The sequence below is a fragment of the Abramis brama genome, assembly GCF_963993115.1.
Source record: "Abramis brama genome assembly, chromosome: 1".
Lineage (NCBI taxonomy): Eukaryota > Metazoa > Chordata > Actinopteri > Cypriniformes > Leuciscidae > Abramis > Abramis brama.
In genome coordinates this window covers 32,339,981-32,357,760 of record NC_139963.1, presented here as the reverse complement: position 1 = coordinate 32,357,760, position 17,780 = coordinate 32,339,981, and the positions used below count along the sequence as shown (strand labels likewise).

At 36.7% G+C, this 17,780-nt stretch overlaps 1 protein-coding gene and 1 long non-coding RNA gene across 2 annotated transcripts; one reads left to right on the top strand and one right to left on the bottom strand.

Moving 5' to 3' along the window:
* Positions 1 to 61: 61 nt before the first annotated feature.
* Positions 62 to 11,199, bottom strand: slc25a23b (solute carrier family 25 member 23b). The gene is made up of 10 exons (XM_084129580.1): positions 10,383 to 11,199; positions 8,295 to 8,418; positions 6,963 to 7,050; positions 6,632 to 6,743; positions 6,375 to 6,533; positions 5,103 to 5,249; positions 4,890 to 5,003; positions 3,362 to 3,529; positions 2,260 to 2,410; positions 62 to 2,122 (listed from the first exon to the last, which is right to left on the bottom strand). Exons 1-10 carry the CDS (start codon positions 10,581 to 10,583, stop codon positions 1,941 to 1,943), a joined length of 1,446 nt encoding a protein of 481 aa, XP_083985706.1. The 5' UTR covers positions 10,584 to 11,199; the 3' UTR covers positions 62 to 1,940.
* On the top strand, positions 10,579 to 12,355 carry LOC311092780. The gene is made up of 3 exons (XR_014608290.1): positions 10,579 to 10,715; positions 11,410 to 11,466; positions 12,247 to 12,355. It is a non-coding gene; the product is annotated as an uncharacterized lncRNA (long non-coding RNA).
* Positions 12,356 to 17,780: the final 5,425 nt, after the last annotated feature.

Here is a 17,780-nt window from a genome sequence, read left to right as displayed (position 1 = left end):
TTTAAATGGCCTTTTGATTTTAATGACAACATTTGAAAGGAAATTTTGATTCTGAGACAGGTTTATGAGTAAAACATTTTATTTTGTACTGTAGTATATATTTAATAACCTCTCAAATGTATTTATTCTCACTTATACATAAAAAAGCAGGGAATCGTTGCCAGACTGGCTACACAGCATGCACATATTTTAAAATGAACACAGCATGTCAAGGCACACTACTCTCAATGCAATGCATAAAAGCAACAAAAAAAAAGTTTCCAGAGGTAATTATTTTCTAAGATAAGTTATAAATGTATTTCTCAAAATACTACATTCAGCAAAATCTGAATTAGATGCAGCTAAAACAGTTAAAACAGTGTCTTAAGATCTAGTATGAACCACTAGCAGTTAATTAAGGGACAGTCAGTTGTACTCTTGATTATCAAATGTACATTTTCATGTAACTGACTTTAAAAAGTTATGAACGGTCTTTAAGAAAAAAAATTTAATTGTAAGACTAGTCTTAGCAGTTTATGCAACTGGCCCAAGGACCTTCAGGAGTTGGATTGAATACCCACTATAGTCTACAAAATGACATGTGATACAAAAATTGTAATTAGTTCATTCTTTACCGAACCAAACAATTGACTTTGTTTTTTGTTGTTTAGTCCTGTAAATCCAGTAGTTCTATAATGTGTTTCTGATTTAGAGTCTGGTAAAACCAGTCATGTTTTATGTTAAATAAACATGCATTCCTTGTCATTTTTAAATATAGGCCTAACAGTGCTTTGCATATTTTTTGATATGGACAATCAGAGCTCTTAAAACACGTAAAAACATGCAACTTGTGACTCTGACATCATGCACTACCAAAAGCCCTTTGTGAACAGATTAATACTACTTTGAGCCACATTTATCATTCACCATAGCACATTCCTTAACAAACACAAAGCATCCAAATCTAATGCACAACTTTACTGATAAACTCCCCATCCAGGGTCTTCGGGGCCCCAGTGCAGGTTGTTGTAGTCACCACCCACCACCTTTCTCCCCTCTAGAAACAGCCCTGTCCCCATCTTATATAATGCCCTTGTTGTTGCTCCATTTGCAAGTTGTTCAAGGCAACACTAAATCCTGTATTTTACTCTACACAACAATGAGGCCTGAAATATCAGAAAAGGTTGTAAAAAGCAAAGCAGCAGAACATCATGATCTTTTATAAATAAGATATAAGATATAAATATTTCCACAATCATTTGAAGAGTGCAATTCTTGATCATTAAATTGTAGCATATGACATGCTTAACTCTCGCTGACCTTTACAAAAATACAAAAAGTCATACAATAATGTAAATCCCTGTATAAACATGCTTTACAATTTATCACTCATTCGTAAATGTTATGAAACATCGGTCAGGAGAGACTATTTAAAATATTCTATTCCCCAGTGTACATTAAAACACCTTCTTCAATATTTTGGTCAATTTTAGGAGGGAAACTTTGGTTGCCATTTATAAAAAAATATAATACTGCAATAGGCCTACTATTTCACCATCATTCTCTGTCATTAGATGTCTTTCATTACCTATTAGTTTCTTACCCCACATTTATAATTCCGCCAATGACATTACATTCCACGTAAAATGAAGTACTATGTATGGTGTTCACCTTTGAAGATAAGAAGCTGTTTATAGTGCACAATAAACCTGAGGTCTACAAGCTGCCAGTCAAAGAGAAACATACTCTAAACACAGCCATTGTTCTTAATGATTGCCTCAGCCCAAAACTGTCTTTTCATCCTATTGAAGTGTAAATTGCAATGGGAATGTAATTGTGTATGATGTAGAGTAGGTTTTTAGGTCATTCATTGACTATGTCTTCCTTATCCTGTTCTGTGCCTCCCTAATGCTCCTTTTTTTAATACAGGTTCTCTCTTTCTTTTTCACTCTGATTCTGCCTTAGGATCCCACTCCCAGTGCTTTCTTCATATGCTCATAAACCACATAAGAGATGCTAACAGCAGGAATGACTTTGAGGAAATTGGGGGCAATGCCACGGTAAAGTCCAGAAACGCCATCGTGGGACACAATGTGCTTGAACTGGCCAACCATTGACAGTTGTGGAACACCATCTACTGAAGCTATCCAGAAGAAAGGGAGGAGTGAGGTTACATTTTCATTTAAAATATTTTCATTCTTGTGAAAATTTTTTATGGGTTTCATAAAAATAAAAAACACACAACATAATCAGAATAACATTGCATTTCCTCTCGCTCACCCTGAGCCTGCATGCGTGTGCGGATTAAAGCCAGCGGGTAACTAGCCAGTTGCCCACATGTGCTGGACACAGTGCCGCATGCGAGCAGCACCAAAACCCCAGGATCAGCTGAGCCCATGCAGTACCGCTGTAGCCAAGCATTCTTTAGAGTCTGTCAAAATAACAGAGAATATGGAGGGATATAAATATGTTTCAGATATTTTTTTATATATATATATTTCAAAATATAATATTATACAAAAACAATATTGTTTATATATATATGTCATCTATACATATATATGGATCTATTCGCTGCAGCTGTAGATTTCTTAAATTCAAACTCAAAACAAAATACTCAGAACACATCTACTTGAAACATGAACGAAACAACCAGAATAATGTGATGAGAACAGACAGGGTTAGGGTTAGGCTTAGGGTTAGGGTTAGGGTTATGTATATATATATATATATATATATATATATATATATATATATATGTAGTTAGTTAGTTAGTATGGTTAGTATATATACTATATATATATATATATATATATATATATATATATATATATATATATATATATATAGGTAGTATAGTATATATATATATATATAAGTTAATTTTTATATATTTTATAAAAATTATTATACAGTTATTTAATTGCAAAGCTGAATTTTCAGCATCATTAATCGAGTCGTCAGTGTCAGTCGTCAAATTATTCTAATATGATGATTTGTACTGCTTAATATTTTTGTGTAAAATGACTCTTTGATTGATTAATTTAACAGATACATTTCAAATGAAAAACATTTATTTAAAATAGAAATCTTTTGTAACATTATAAATGTCTTCACTGTCACTTTTGATTAATTTAATGCGTCCTTGGCCAAATAAAACGTTTTTGTCACATGATAAACAATGTCATGGGGTTAATAAGACAATCACCTGAAAAAAGACCTGTGAGTTATTAGAAAGAGAGAATTGCACAGCAACATAAAATACAAAACATTTTAATTTACCAACCATTGCAACTGAGAATGATAAATTCCCACAGCCTGTCAGTGGCAGCAGGCATTCGCGAACACTTAAATGTGTTAAAATACGCACACACAGCCATACCTCATAAACAGCCAGATCAATGCCAGCATAAGGGATGATGCCAAGTGTGTTTGGCACATAGCCTTTGTAGAACGCTCGCACTCCTTCTTTACGCAGTATCTGTTTGGCACAGTCTGCCATGCCAGAATATTGTCCTGTCTTTCGGAGGGTTAGACGCGTCTTCAACACCTGGGAAGGAACAGAGTAAACATATAGAAAGTTTAAAAAAATTTAATAATTAAAGAGAATATTGAGAAATATAAGTTTGGAGGTGACTTTAACTTTAAGCTGCAGAAACTCCTTCCAAGATCTCTAAATAAATAAATAGAGGATTTGTCTTCCAAAATGTGAACTGATCTGCCTCATTAAATAAATACTAGAACCTAAAAAAAGAAACTTGTTTTCTTAAGCACACCAGGAATAGAAAGACAATCTGTATCTGTATTTGTTAACTAGGCCCAGCTCATTTTCGACTCTTTGAACATTTAGAACAACACGAGTAAACAGGCAAACAGCAATTAGGAACAGCTTTGTTAAACAGCTTCCCCTGTTACATGATTCTCTATTGTTTGTACTTTACATTAGCAGCTGAAAAAACTACACTACTTAAGACAATAGGATACTTTTACTGCCAGACATTATATGAGTAAGACCATTAAAGTAATGTTCCAGGTCAAATGCAAGATTTAATTTGATAATCCAAATCATCCAAGTATCAATAATAGCATAGTACACATATACTTTGGTTATACTTTTAAAACAGTGTGTATTTTAATATTTACTGCCTCTCCCCTGTACTTCCATTGTAAGTGTCTTCCTCTAACTGTTTTTTTTTAATGAAAATCCAAAATATGAGTTGAATTTTCTTTTCTGTAGTTAAATAACTGTTTTCTATTTGAATGTATTTTAAAATAAATGTAATTTATTTCTGTGATGTCGAATTTTTAGCATCACTACTCCTTGTCACATGATAATCATCATCATTCTAATATGATAATTTAATGTTGAAATCAGTTGTGCTGCTTAATATTTTTGTAGAAACTGGGACAACTTTTTTCAGGATTCTTAGATGAATAGAAATTCAATTTCAAAAGAACAGCACTTATTTGAAATAGAAATCTTTTTTAACATTATAAATGTATATTTTACTGTACTAATGTCTATCTATCTATAATTATAATATCAGCTTGACAGCTTATACTGAAGTTTTTCCGTCCTATTTTGTCCATAGTCTAAAACTGGGACAGATCTTTTTTTGTTTATATCTATCTACTTTATACAATTTCTGTAGAAGTGCGTATGATAAAAAAGACAATACATTTAGAAGTAAAGCAACTGAATTCTTCATGTCTTATCCTTATAAAGCCATTTAGTCTTGATGTAAATTTGTAAGCCAACCCAGAAGGCTAATTCAGGAAGGATTCAGGAATTCCTAATGGGTTTTTAGAATGCCGGTTTTTGATTTATGAGTGAAAAAAGGTCTGTGGTTACATTACTTATATAGTTGAAAATTGAAAGTCTCTTCATGTCTCTCATTTCCTCCTCTTACCTCCATGGGGTAGATGATGGTTTGAGCAGTAGCTCCAGCCAGAGAGCCAGCAATGAAACGTTCTTGAACCCTTAGAGAGCCACCTTCTCTACTGCCTCTGATCAGCCATTTGATCTACACAAGACATTTGAAATTTTTTACTAATATTAGACAATATGCCTCTAAAAACAGAGTGGTTTAAAATGTGTAGCTACTGTATTCTGGTTTGTTTACCTGCTCATAAGCCATGAATTTGATAGCTGACTCCGGGGCAATTTTGAGGACGTTGATGCCATTGCCTCTCCAAAGGGACTTCAGTCCTCCCTCCTGCACCATTCCACGCAAGCCACCCAACAAACTCACACCACTTGAGCCATGGACCTGTTGAAAACCCACTCAGTTCACACTCCTTTCATTACGAGTAATGTACTTTTCACAACTGCCAGTGCCAACAAAGGATTTATTCATTTCTGTTGAGTTTCTTTGATACAACAATTAATTCATAGAGACAAAACTTCATTCTAACACTTTTAAAGAGGACTTATTATTATTTTTAGTGTGTAATGTTGTTGTTTGTACATATAAAGGTCTGCAAAGTTACAAAGCACAAAGTCACTACAAATTCAGATATTCCCTTTATCAGTAAGCACTATTTCTGAACTCCCTCAAACGCTTTGATTGTAGTCTTGATCGTTTTCTTTCAGGAACGAACACGTCACAATATCGCTCATTTAAATAATTTCCGCCCCTGGCAATCGCAAAAAAAAGGAGCAAGGCCTGGTTGAGTTGCGTTAAAGCTACACTGTGTAGGATTTTCTCCCATCTAGCGGTGAAATTGTTTATGACCAACTGAATATTACTTTCTAGCCCCTCCCATTTCGAGGGCGTTTTAACTCCTACGGTGGCCGTATTATTTCAAATCTGCCGGCAGTCGCGAGTAATCTCCCCCTCGCATTCGTCACGGTGCCACTGAGTGTAAAAACGCGAAAGGCGAAGCTCGAATTTCCAGGTATGTCCCTCTTTGGCTAATGTATTTTCAAGATGGAGGCGCAACATGGCTGCCGCCATTCGAGCGACTCGCTCGTATATATTCTAAATGGCAGATTCTACGCTTACGAGAATACTTGATTAGTTTGTAGAAGTAATTACACATTAATGAGCACATATCATTTTGAAAGAACAAAGTGTTTTTTGCTAAGAATCAACTTAAAAAATTACACAGTGTAGCTTTAATGGTGTGTTGAAATTTGCGGTTATGGAAGGGGCGTGGCATTTTCAAAACACACTTAAAGCGTTTGTTGACCAGCTGACCAATCAGAGCGGAGGGGCTTCATAAAGACATGAACTAAACAGAGCATTACTGACAGACTGGGAGGAGAGGTGCTGCAACAAGGTCATGATGTTTTTTGAACATTCAAGCATGAAAACCTATTTTAGTAGACCCCAAAAATAAAATCAAGACTTTGTAAAAGGGCATAATATGGCCTCTTTAAGAACTGACTGAACCTGAAGGAAAACTTTAAGACGATCCAGAGGAGCAGTTCCTGTTCGCGAAACGGCTCCTGCCATTGCCCCAGCCACCAACTGTCTCCACACCACACCTGTACGCCGCTCTTTCTCCGAAAACTCATCTGGCACCGTCAGTTGTTCTCCAATGTCCAATATCTGACACAAACATTACAGATTCAAAAGACAGATGAAGTTTACATTCTAAAATATATATGAATATCAAGCCTAATTTCTGAAAAGAGCTGGAAGTAAACCAGAGAGTGTTTCCAGTAGTGGGCAATGTCCTCCATGTTGTGCAGGGGGTTAAACAGGAAGTGGTCTCGCCACTCATTCCAGTCAATGGTCATAGTGCCGTCTCTGTCTATGCTGACACACAAAAAGGAATATAGAATAGTTAAAAACAAGCTTTTTCTATGCCTATTGAAACTGTGTGACTCAACACATGTGACAAGACACATCACACAAGAAACATCTTAAAGTCTTCTGAAAACACAGCCAGAGTGGGAGGTAGTTGTGTACACGACATTGATCAAGCACTAAAAACATTAAAGCACAGTGTTTTGTGAAAAGCTGAAGTGCTCTAACCTTTGCAGGATTCTGGAGGCCTGCTCTGTGGACACATTCACTCCAAGGCTGTGCAAGGAGAGTTGAATTTCTGCAACATCTATGTGACCTGAGGCCATAAAATACTTTAATTCTTATTCTATATAGACCGCAGAGGATATACTATTGTTCAAAATTTGGGGTCAGTAAGATTTTTTGAAAGAGATCTCTTATGAAGTGAAGTGACATGTGAAGGCCAAGTATGTTAACCCATACTCAAAATTTGTCCTCTGCATTTAACCCATACAAGTTAATGCACACACCCGGAGCCGTGGGCAGCCATTCACTGCGGCACCCGGGGAGCGATTGGGGGTTAGGTGCCTTGCTCAAGGGCACCTCAGCTATTTACTGCCAGTGTTGAGAATCAAACCCGCAACCTTCAGGTTACAGGTCCAACTCTCTAACCATTGGGCCACAACTGCCCCCAAGGCTCGCCTTTATTTGATCAGAAATACAACAAATAAATAAAAAATACAGTAAAACTCTGAAATATTATTACAATTCAAAAGAACTGTTTTTTATTTTTATATATATTTTAAAATGTAATTCATTCCAGTGGTGTCAAAGCTGAATTTTCAGCATCATTACTCCAGTCTTCACTGTCACATGATCCTTCAGGAATCATGAATATATGATGATTTGGTGCTCAAGAAATATTTCTTATCATCTTATCAACAGTTGTGCTGCTTAATAGTTTTGAAAAAAAATGTGATTCATTTTTGGATTGTTTGACAAACAGAAAGTTCAAAAGAACAGCAGTTGTTTAAAATAGACATCTTGGTTACACTTTATTTTGATAGTTCACTTTAGATATATTATTTACTATAAGTAACTTAAGAGCTACATGTCAACTAACTCTCATTAGAGTATTAATAGAGATTAATATTTAGATTGATTAGATTGACACATTCACTTAAAAATGAACTTATTGTCAGTAGAATGTCTGTTGAGGGATCATCCAAATAAGGTGTTAGCAGATATTAAGCAGACAGTCTGCTAATACTCTAATGAGAGTAGGCTGACATGTAGTTGCAAAGTTATTTATAGTTAGTAGAATGTCTAAAGTGGACAATCGAAATTAATCGGACAATCTTAATTTTTCTTTTTCTCAAAAAATACAATTTCTGACCCCAAACTTTTGAATGATACTATGACGACATATACTAGGCAAAGACACACAAAAGTTATATTAACACTTTAAAAGCAATAGTGCAAAATGGAAATGTGCATTTTCAGTGAAGTATTATGAGGTAGCAGTTACAGTGATGTCGCGTGTTAACATTATAATGTGTGAAAGGATAAGGATCTGCAGACCATCGTTGTTGCGGTCCAGGCTGTGGAACATAAGTCGGAGCTCTTTCTCGTGTGTGCGCAGATACTGTGTGAACTCCTCAATGTCCAGCTGGCCGTCATGATTGGTGTCACTCACACGTACAATCTGAGGGGTGGAGGGGGCGGAAAGTGCAGTTAAGGGCAAGATTGTGAGGGTTTGATGGAGGAGTTATATGTGAACTTGATTTAACACTGCATCTGTGGTCATACCCGTGAATGAGGAACAAAGAGAAACTAACAGAAAGCAAATGGAGAGAGAGAAAGAGGCATTGCTCTGAGCTTATAGATGCAAGGTTGTGCAAAGCCCTGCCAGTAGTCTGGCGGCTCCAGTCGCAAACACATTGTGAACACAAGAGCTAATCTCTCTTCTTACATCACAGCACATGACTAACACAGTCACACAACCCAACAGCACAGACGTACCACTGGCATACAGTGTTGCTCCAAGTTACTCTCTTAATGGCACTTTCATGGTTTCATCTCAGGACTCGATGTGTATCCTTAACTACCTGCTGATGCAATCGTCACAACACAACATATATGCACTGTTTTTCAAGTCGCATGGCAAGAACGAGGCTGTTCACAACAGGAGTGAAAATTTAAATGTTGGTGCTCTATATTTTGTGTTGCAAGTTTAATAAAAATGGACATTTCAGGTAGCCTAAATGGCATTAAGATCTCACATGTTTAAGGTCAGCACTGTTTAATTTGGGCATCAATTTAAATTTTGCACTTATCTCAACTCAAGTTGAAATGCCAACCAGTGATTATTGTTCTGCTTGTATCAAGTCAACAAATATACTGCAGTCTTGTAAAAGATGCTTTCAGTGGAACCAATAAGTATACAGATCATAAGATTATCAGTGAATAAATTGTCAATATTTCAAACTCTTTCCCTTGTCAGTGTGTTGATCAAGTGCACTATCAAGTGCACTTACAGTCCCTGAACTCAAGCAGCCTAACCCAGTGGTGCAGATTTATTTCTGCTGTTTATGGCATATGATTGGATCACTATATGACATCACTTTCTAAAACAGCAGCGCCACACATTTTGTTTCAACATCTGTAGCTCTGTTATTTTGCACCAGGTGCCTAAAATGTTTATAAAACTATCTCATATTTGTCTTCTATGTGTTAAAATATCTTTTTAAATGTACAACTTCTGCCTAAACCGTGTAAATTAATTTTAAAAACAAAAGTGCAGAATTGGACCACAAGACCAATAGTGGGGATGCAGGACTAATATAAACATTAGGCTAATTTAAATTGTGTCAGTTCATCAATTTTAATCATCTCATTTACTATTAAACTCAAAAAAAAAAAAAAAAAAAGGTGCAATTTGTGCAATCTTTTATGCTTCTAAGTTTATCTAGAGGTGTTATTCAACATTCCCCATCTGGTAGACACTTCTTATTTTTGAACATGTAGGCCTGTTGTCCAACACAATATTCAATTATCTACGCTGAGATAATTATGATAAAGTTACTTGAAAATGAATTAACCACAATCCATTTTGTGATTACAGAAGTTATGTTCTGTATTTCAGAACTTACGTTCTTCATTTAAAACAAGTTACTGGGGAAAAATAAAACGGAATATGATGCAGTTTACAAGTTTATTTATGTCTATTAATAATAATTTATTAATTTAAATAATTTTTAAAAGTATTTTTTGCATCTATCTATCTATCTATCTATCTATCTATCTATCTATATATGCCCAGGCCCCCTGATTGAGAGCCACAAGGTTACATTTATGACGTCACAGCTCGCCCTGATTCACAACACTTTCAGGTCTGTCCTACACAAGCAACAACATTAGTCTGGAGGTTTGTCAATATTCAGCGTGGAAAGTCTAACTCTTAAATAAATTACACGGGATCATTTGTCCTTGGTCGAAGACACAGTAGCCTATGCTGGGTACGTTTTAGGCTACTCCTGCTTAAAGTAAGCTTAAGTTTCGTTTGGTCTTATCAAAAATGGTATATGCTGAGGTTTCAGATGTTTCCCATTCATCATAACTTGGCTACAGCATGTTTAGGGTGAACAACTATTAAGGTCCCGGACCCACCTCGTCCACCTCACTGCGAAGGATCCCCCGTGCGGTTAATCCGGTGCGCAGTTCATTCACGTCGATCCTCCCATCTTTATTCAGATCCAGCTGATCGAACAGTTCTGCCCATCGTTTCTCCCGCTCTGGATCGGACACCCCGTTATCTTGACAGCGAGCCCATGTCCAACACGAAGGGAACCGAGTTCTCGCTTCGCCCATATGAAACAGCTGTCGGTGAAAACGGGCCAAATTTGTCCTCGAGAATCAGAGCTGTGTTAGGCAGTGGATCTGCATCCTCTCAAATACAGGTGCTTCTTCAGGAAAGACCACTTTGAGGATTTGTGGATTAAGGTAAATCAAAAACCTCTGCTTCTAATATATAGCCTCGTTCACCTGTCAAAAGTCCCGCAACAGTGTAGGTTATATTTAAATGAAGCGTTTAAACGGGCGAACAATATCAGCAGCGCGTTGCTCCACTGTAGCCCGTTCCGATTACGACAGAGTTAATCCAGGAAGTATTAAACTGCCCCTCTGGCTAGAATAATAATAATAATCCCCGTGACTGTTTCATCCCTTCTCTCAAACCCAGGTCCACCAACCTGTTCTGGCCTGAGCTCAGATGACATCAAGCGCGTCGCCGCACCGGTTAGCTATACCGCATTTCAGTGCGACGGAGAGACCCGCATATAAACGCTTAATTATTGCTCACACATGCGCTTACAGTTAACGTCTTTTGCTCATTTTATCGCTCCTCTCTCTCTGTGGTGTGTAGAATGAGCGCCGTCGCCGCTGGGTGCACAAATCGCATAGGGGAAGGGCTGGGTGTCCCAACTCTATTAGCGCCTCGAGGAGCGATCGCATGTCATTGATTGCTGTTACGTGCAGTGTTCAGATTATTCACTGGCTTCCTTCACGTCGTTCTGATTCTGATGGGTTTGTTCGTCTCGTGCGTCGCGGAAGTCTTGGCACATTTCGCTACTAGTCATTTTTTGGTTTAATACAAACCTTTAATAAAATATAATAGGCTACTTCTTTTTTTGTACAGACTGTCAGGCTACTGATCGACTGACGGTGATTCGGCAGCGTGTTGCTACCTCTTCAGGTGAAACGTATTACATAATATTTCTTACGTTTGTGTTTTTTTTTGTATTAGCTTCACACTGTTAAACCGCTAAAGTAGCCTATTATTGACCTATAGGCTATGCAATATATTATCATAAAATAAAATGTATATTTAGGGGAGAGTGGGTATACGGTTGCAACACTTTTAGCATTTACTTGAGTTTCTCAGAGAATGTTTGTATTGGAAAGCCAAAAATGTAATACAATATAGGCTTACCCACATCTGTCAGCTACCCACTCACACTGTTGCTACATGTGCATATGATAAAACATGTAGGCCTACAATTTATACTTGATGAATAGATAAAGTCAGATGTTGCAACTGACCTCATAACAGGGGAGGGCTGCAACATTCATTAACATGTATCCTAATAAAATCATTCTTTAACATCATTTTCAAATGTATTTATTTTACTTCTGCACAGACAGGGTCTTCACTAAGTTAAACTGGCTGTATAAAGGCAAAGACTTGTAAAAGGAAGAAACTTTTTTTTTTTTTCAAGTAACAACCATGTTTTGGTAAATTATTACAATACATTTGAAGTACATGTTGCAACTGTCTCTACACTGACAGCCATGATAAAACTTGCTATGTCAGCTTGACACAATAACTTTGACACATGCAATGCCTTTTAGAAGCTTAGAAAACACTGACTAAAATGATGACTTAACAATGCTTCACGCAAACAGTTTAGACAGTATGAAAAAAAATCTGATCATAAATAAATCACTTTTTTAACATGAAATTTCTTTTTTGCAGAAGGAATGATCACATGTGGCTGCTTTCTTCCAGGTTAGAGGTTCCAGGTCCTGATTAGATAAATAAGCCATATTGCAACCGTCCCCACTCTCCAAGATGTTGATCCAGGAACATGTTGTATTTAATGAAATCACGTTCACCTAGAAATGCTATCGTGTTTTTTGGGCTGTTGGGGTAAATGGGAACGCATAAATTATACATATTTGTTTTAGTTTCACTAGAAGTATAACCAGCTATAATGACTTCTGCTTCTGAGAACCCCAGACATATGAAAAGGTTCCATCCATCCTTTGACTGAAAAACCTGGAACTGTCCTCATTCTGTGTCACAAGATGGGGCATCTCTGCAGAGCAATCATCCAATAAAACAGAACAAAAGTGCAATCTAATGGCATTAATCAAAAAGCCAACTGCATTTTTATACAATGAACATTTGCAACTTTTTTTTGTCTTTTATCAGGCAAACTGTTTTTAAACAATGTTTAAATGCAAAATATACTTTGCTGAATAGTGTGCTTAGGGTGCATGACGTACATCCTCTTTAGTAATGCTATATGAGATGAATGGAAACTACTGAGTCAACACTTGAAGGATAGTTCAAGATTAGAAGGAACCCAGTGGAGGATTTTGTCATGACGATAAAGATGTCAATGTCAATCAAAGACTGACTGTTAGAAATATAATTTACCATTTATTGATGTTATGTAATTTGTGTTAATAATACTAATATTTTTATTACTATTACATTTAATGTCAAATAGCAACAATAAGGTTATACATGATATAGTTGCATATTGGATTCAATTATTATCATGCAATAGACTAATGGTCCTTACAGGCCGCTTAGATTTCTGTCATAATTGATTGTGCAGTGTGAATGGCAAGGAGTCAATAGCACTGCTTTTAAATTTGGTCATTTACAGTCAAGTTCACTATAGACAACAATCGACCATTTCAAATAACAGCCTCATGAACCTGTCATAAACAGCAATGCTTTTATACTAAACTGTAGGGAGGGGGTGTTTTGTGCTGCGTATTTCTGAGCCATACTTAGCTCTCGTTTACAAACGTTTAGATTATTGTGCTGCAGAAAGGAGAAAGTACAAAGGTAGACTTCAAGTGCAATCCCATGCACTGTAAAAAAAAAACAGTTGCTGCCTTAAATTTTTAAGTATAAACAACTTGGATATTTAAGTCATTTCAACTTAAATCACATTAAACTGACTTAAAAATGTTATATATCTTATTTTGATGAGTTAAAGAAATGTAAAAACATATGTTGTCATAACTTATTGATCATATAATTTTTTACCATGAAAAATGATTTCTCTCAATCACACTCCAGACTCCCACAAAACCTTTTGAAGGACTTCATGAATATATGCTCACACTCCAGTTATTTTTTAAAGTGTCATGGTTACATCATCACCACTGTCGACCAGATAGAACACTCAGTCACATCAAAAGACAAAGGGACATGAAATATAATGTGTCCCATAGTGCTTTGCAGGCAGAGATGATTTTGTCTGTTCCCTTTAGCGTGTATCCAGGGCAACCTCCACTGGCACTGGATATCACCTGTGAGCGGAGACACACGCAGACTGAACAAACAGAGCATTTTAGTATTCATGAATCATCTGTGTTAATCATTCATAGAGAATTTATGAATCTTACATCATTAAAGTTATAAAATAGATTTGCTTCCAGTTAAATCCCTTTTTAGCAAACAAAGGTTCGGTAGTGTTTACTTAAATGGTCCAGAGATAATATTGTACAGATTTCCTGGTACAGGTAATTCATTTACATAAATAATATTTCTGAAATATAATTATGTTATATTTGACAGTACAATTAGCCTGAAGGTAATGGATGAATTTATGAATAGTGAGAACGAGAAGTGCATCCCTCATTTGGCCAGGGCCATAAGATTCACATGGCCCGAGGCAAAAATGTTACGGGTGGGCTTCCTCTCTCCCCTGGGCTCAGTGAGTTGGCTGATATGCAGGACTTTAGTGAACTTCTTCATTTCAGGGATCTGGACAACATTCTCCTAGTACATAAAATCCATAAAAAAGGAGAGACACTACACATATATATTTACAATCATACTTTATAGTCTGAAATCTATACAGTAAAACACACAAATGAAGAGACTTTGCCTGAGCCTTATGGCAGAGACAAACTGAAGCTGTTTACTGTGGTCAAAATGATGTCACTCACGTATGCACAACTCAGGTGATCCATGGCCACATTCAAAGCAGGATGAAATAAAAATAATAACTGCTGTGCATGCATCTCATCCTCCTCTCAGAGCGTAAAATCGGTCTGTTTGCTGTTTACTGCCTCTAAATTAGCCAAATTGTTCAAAAACAAACCAAAAGTGATAATTGTCCACAATCACATATTTACAAAGAAATAAAGAACTGCACTGGGATGGTAATAGCTATTACATAATTGGCCACAAGGTGGATCTAACAGTTCAAATTTTCTGGATTTTCTGTAAAAGCTTAGATCCTCAGTTTGTGACTAATTATTTTGTGACAATATTGTGGGAGAGCTTTAGCTGAATTAATGTCATTAACAGTTTCAAGCAATTTTATATCAACAAACCTCAAGTGTAATGTCACAGCTTTAAAAAAATAAAAAAGTCGGGGGTCATTCTTTTTTTTTCTTTTTTTTAAGAAATTAATTCTTTTAGTCAGCAATGATGCATTAAATTGACCATAAGTGACAGTAAAGACTTTTAAATCGTTACAAATTTCTGTTTCAAATAAATGCTGTTCTATCATGTTTTCCACAAAAAATAAAAATAATAATAATAAAAAAAATATTTAGCCGCACAACTGTTTTCAACATTGATAATAATAAGAAATGTTTCGGCATATATTCATGATTTCTGAAGGGTCATGTGACACTGAAGACTGGAGTAATGATGCTGAAAATTCAGCGTTGACATCACAGGGATAAATTCCATTGAAAATATATTACGACAATTATATTACAAAAACAATTTCAAATATATTAATCTTTAAAAAGTTTTTAAATAATATTATTTTAAATTGCAAGAATATTTCACAATATTTCTGTTTTTATTGCAGTATTTTTGGCTGAAGATGCCTGCCAACTGCATTCAGTAAGACTGTGGAAAATGTAGACCTAAAAATCAATGGTGTGTATTTGAATACATAAAACACAGGGAAAATGCTACATAAAAAAAAGAGCTTAAAAGTGTAGCTAATGGACCCGAGAGCAATGGAAAAGATAATGAATTGAGAAGAGAAAAAAAAATCCCCCTTGATTATCAACAGAGTTTTGCACAGTAGCCTCAGCAGGGGTTCGTAAGCAGACTGGATGGAGAAGTTCTGCCTTTCATCCAAAGTGTTCTCTGAGGGGAGAGAGGAGATGAAACATGCCTAAGGGAGCCTGTGAGGCTGGGCTAATCTGGAGCATCAGTGAGGAAATTGAGGCCTGCTGATTACCATGCTGCTGCCTCTCTCTCATTATCTCCCTCCTCATTTAACAGCCCTCGGCCCTCAAAGCTCCTCAGCATGAGTGGGTGAGAGACTGTTTCAACTGCAGGCTCTTCACACACTCTGTTCCCACAGCCCTCACTTTTTAAAATGCCAAGTGCTCTTTTAAGAAGCTCAAATAGAGATCCAGTGCTTCTGAATTACAAAATTGGCTGTCCAGCAGCATTTAAGGAAGCTGCTTGATCTTGTTTGTTTTCTTTTCATCAGGAAAAAGTACGAATCTAAGACATTTTGTACTATAATAATATCAATGAAGTGACTACAATTTTATTTTTAGACTCTGACCAGGAGGTGGCGGTAATGAACTGGAATTTCCTCACTTGAATGCCTCCGCTTCGGATTTCATTTAGAAAAGGGAGGGCTAAGTTCCAGGCAAACCATTAAGTTGACTTATGACCTTCATTATTGACTTTATTATTTTGCATGCTGCTTTTGCAATCCATCAGCAACACTTGGCATGACTTTGCTGTGTCTCCTGAAGTTACAATGGCTGTTTGGTACAAGACCACACAGGATTTACAGCTCTGACCCACATCTACCACAGTCCAGTGCCTCAGGCAGGCACAGATGCTCCAAGATGCCCATCCAGAACGAAAGCCAAAAGCTACAGGGGAGAGACAGAGAGGAAAAAGAGAGAGAACGGGAGGATGAAAGGGGTGGGAGTATTTGTGCTGGCCGTGACAAACAGGTGGTACCTTGGCTTTCAGGTAGTAATGCCATGTCTCCAGTCTGTTTAGTTTGGACAGCAGCCAGTTTAAATTCTCCTTTAGTGTGGCATCCAAATGCGAGGATCTCAAGTGTATTACGTACATAAAAACAGGAAGAACAAAACACCTGTCATAGGCTGCATATTATGCAAGCTAGCAAAAGCACATGTTGGTCGGAATCTGAGCAAAGTCATCTACATCATTCCCTTATTAACATGAATAAGATACAACAATTCAATTTCTTTAACCAGCCGAAACTTCACACTTCGCAAAACACGTTCTGCACTACGTGACCCAGCCCAGTAAGGGATCAATAGCTAATTCACTTCCAGTCTTTGGAAATGTTTAATCTATAGCCAACTATAAATCACAGTTGACCCGGAGAGATCACATTTGTGTCTGAGAGTTTTTCATCATGAATGGCATTGTGTTAATGTAATAGATCATACTGAGCTATGATGTGAATGAGTGGTGTCATCAACTCTGAATGTTTTTGACATTTCTTAGGATTGGAAACTGAGTCTTTGTGACAGCAGAACCAACACAAACAGACTGTGGTTGGCGGGGTGTTGTCAGGGTTGACTAAACTCACGATCAGATGGGCGCCTCTTCTGCCTGGTGGATTTGTTGTTTAACGCTGGTATGGCTCATTCACTGTCAGGAAGATGAATATCCTCTTCGCCGTCTTATTAGTTTCTCTTTTAAGAAATGGGTTACAAGAAAAAAACGCAATATACAGAACCACAACAATTATATTTACTTTCTGATCGGATCTGTGCCAGATAAGAGATTTCCAAGGCATTCACTGAATCTTCCAACGCCATGTTCATCAAGTATGATCGATTACATTTGTTTGGCTTGGGGGTTTAGATTGAGCTTTTAGCAACTTGTTTTGTCCTAAGTCACAAAAACGTATATAGCCTATCTTATATATTTAATATGGCCCTATTCACCATCATCCAGTGATGACGCTATTACCTAGTGCGTTCAAGTCATGTCGGAAAAGATTGCATTCACAAAGTCATAATTACGAGATTTTGTTTGAGTTATAAAACTAGCCAAGTTGCATGTAGCCTACAAAACACTTAAGTATTGTCCAACATCGATAGAATGGCATATAGGCCTACGATCAGTTTAAAGCACCGATAAATTGTAGCTATACAAACATGAAAAAGAAAAACACACCCAGTGCACATTATTTATTTATAATTTTGTAGAAGATGTACAAATGCACAGTGCTGCAATTCACAAATGCACAGGAAACGATTCACACTCAAAAAACAATGTAGGCCTTAGCC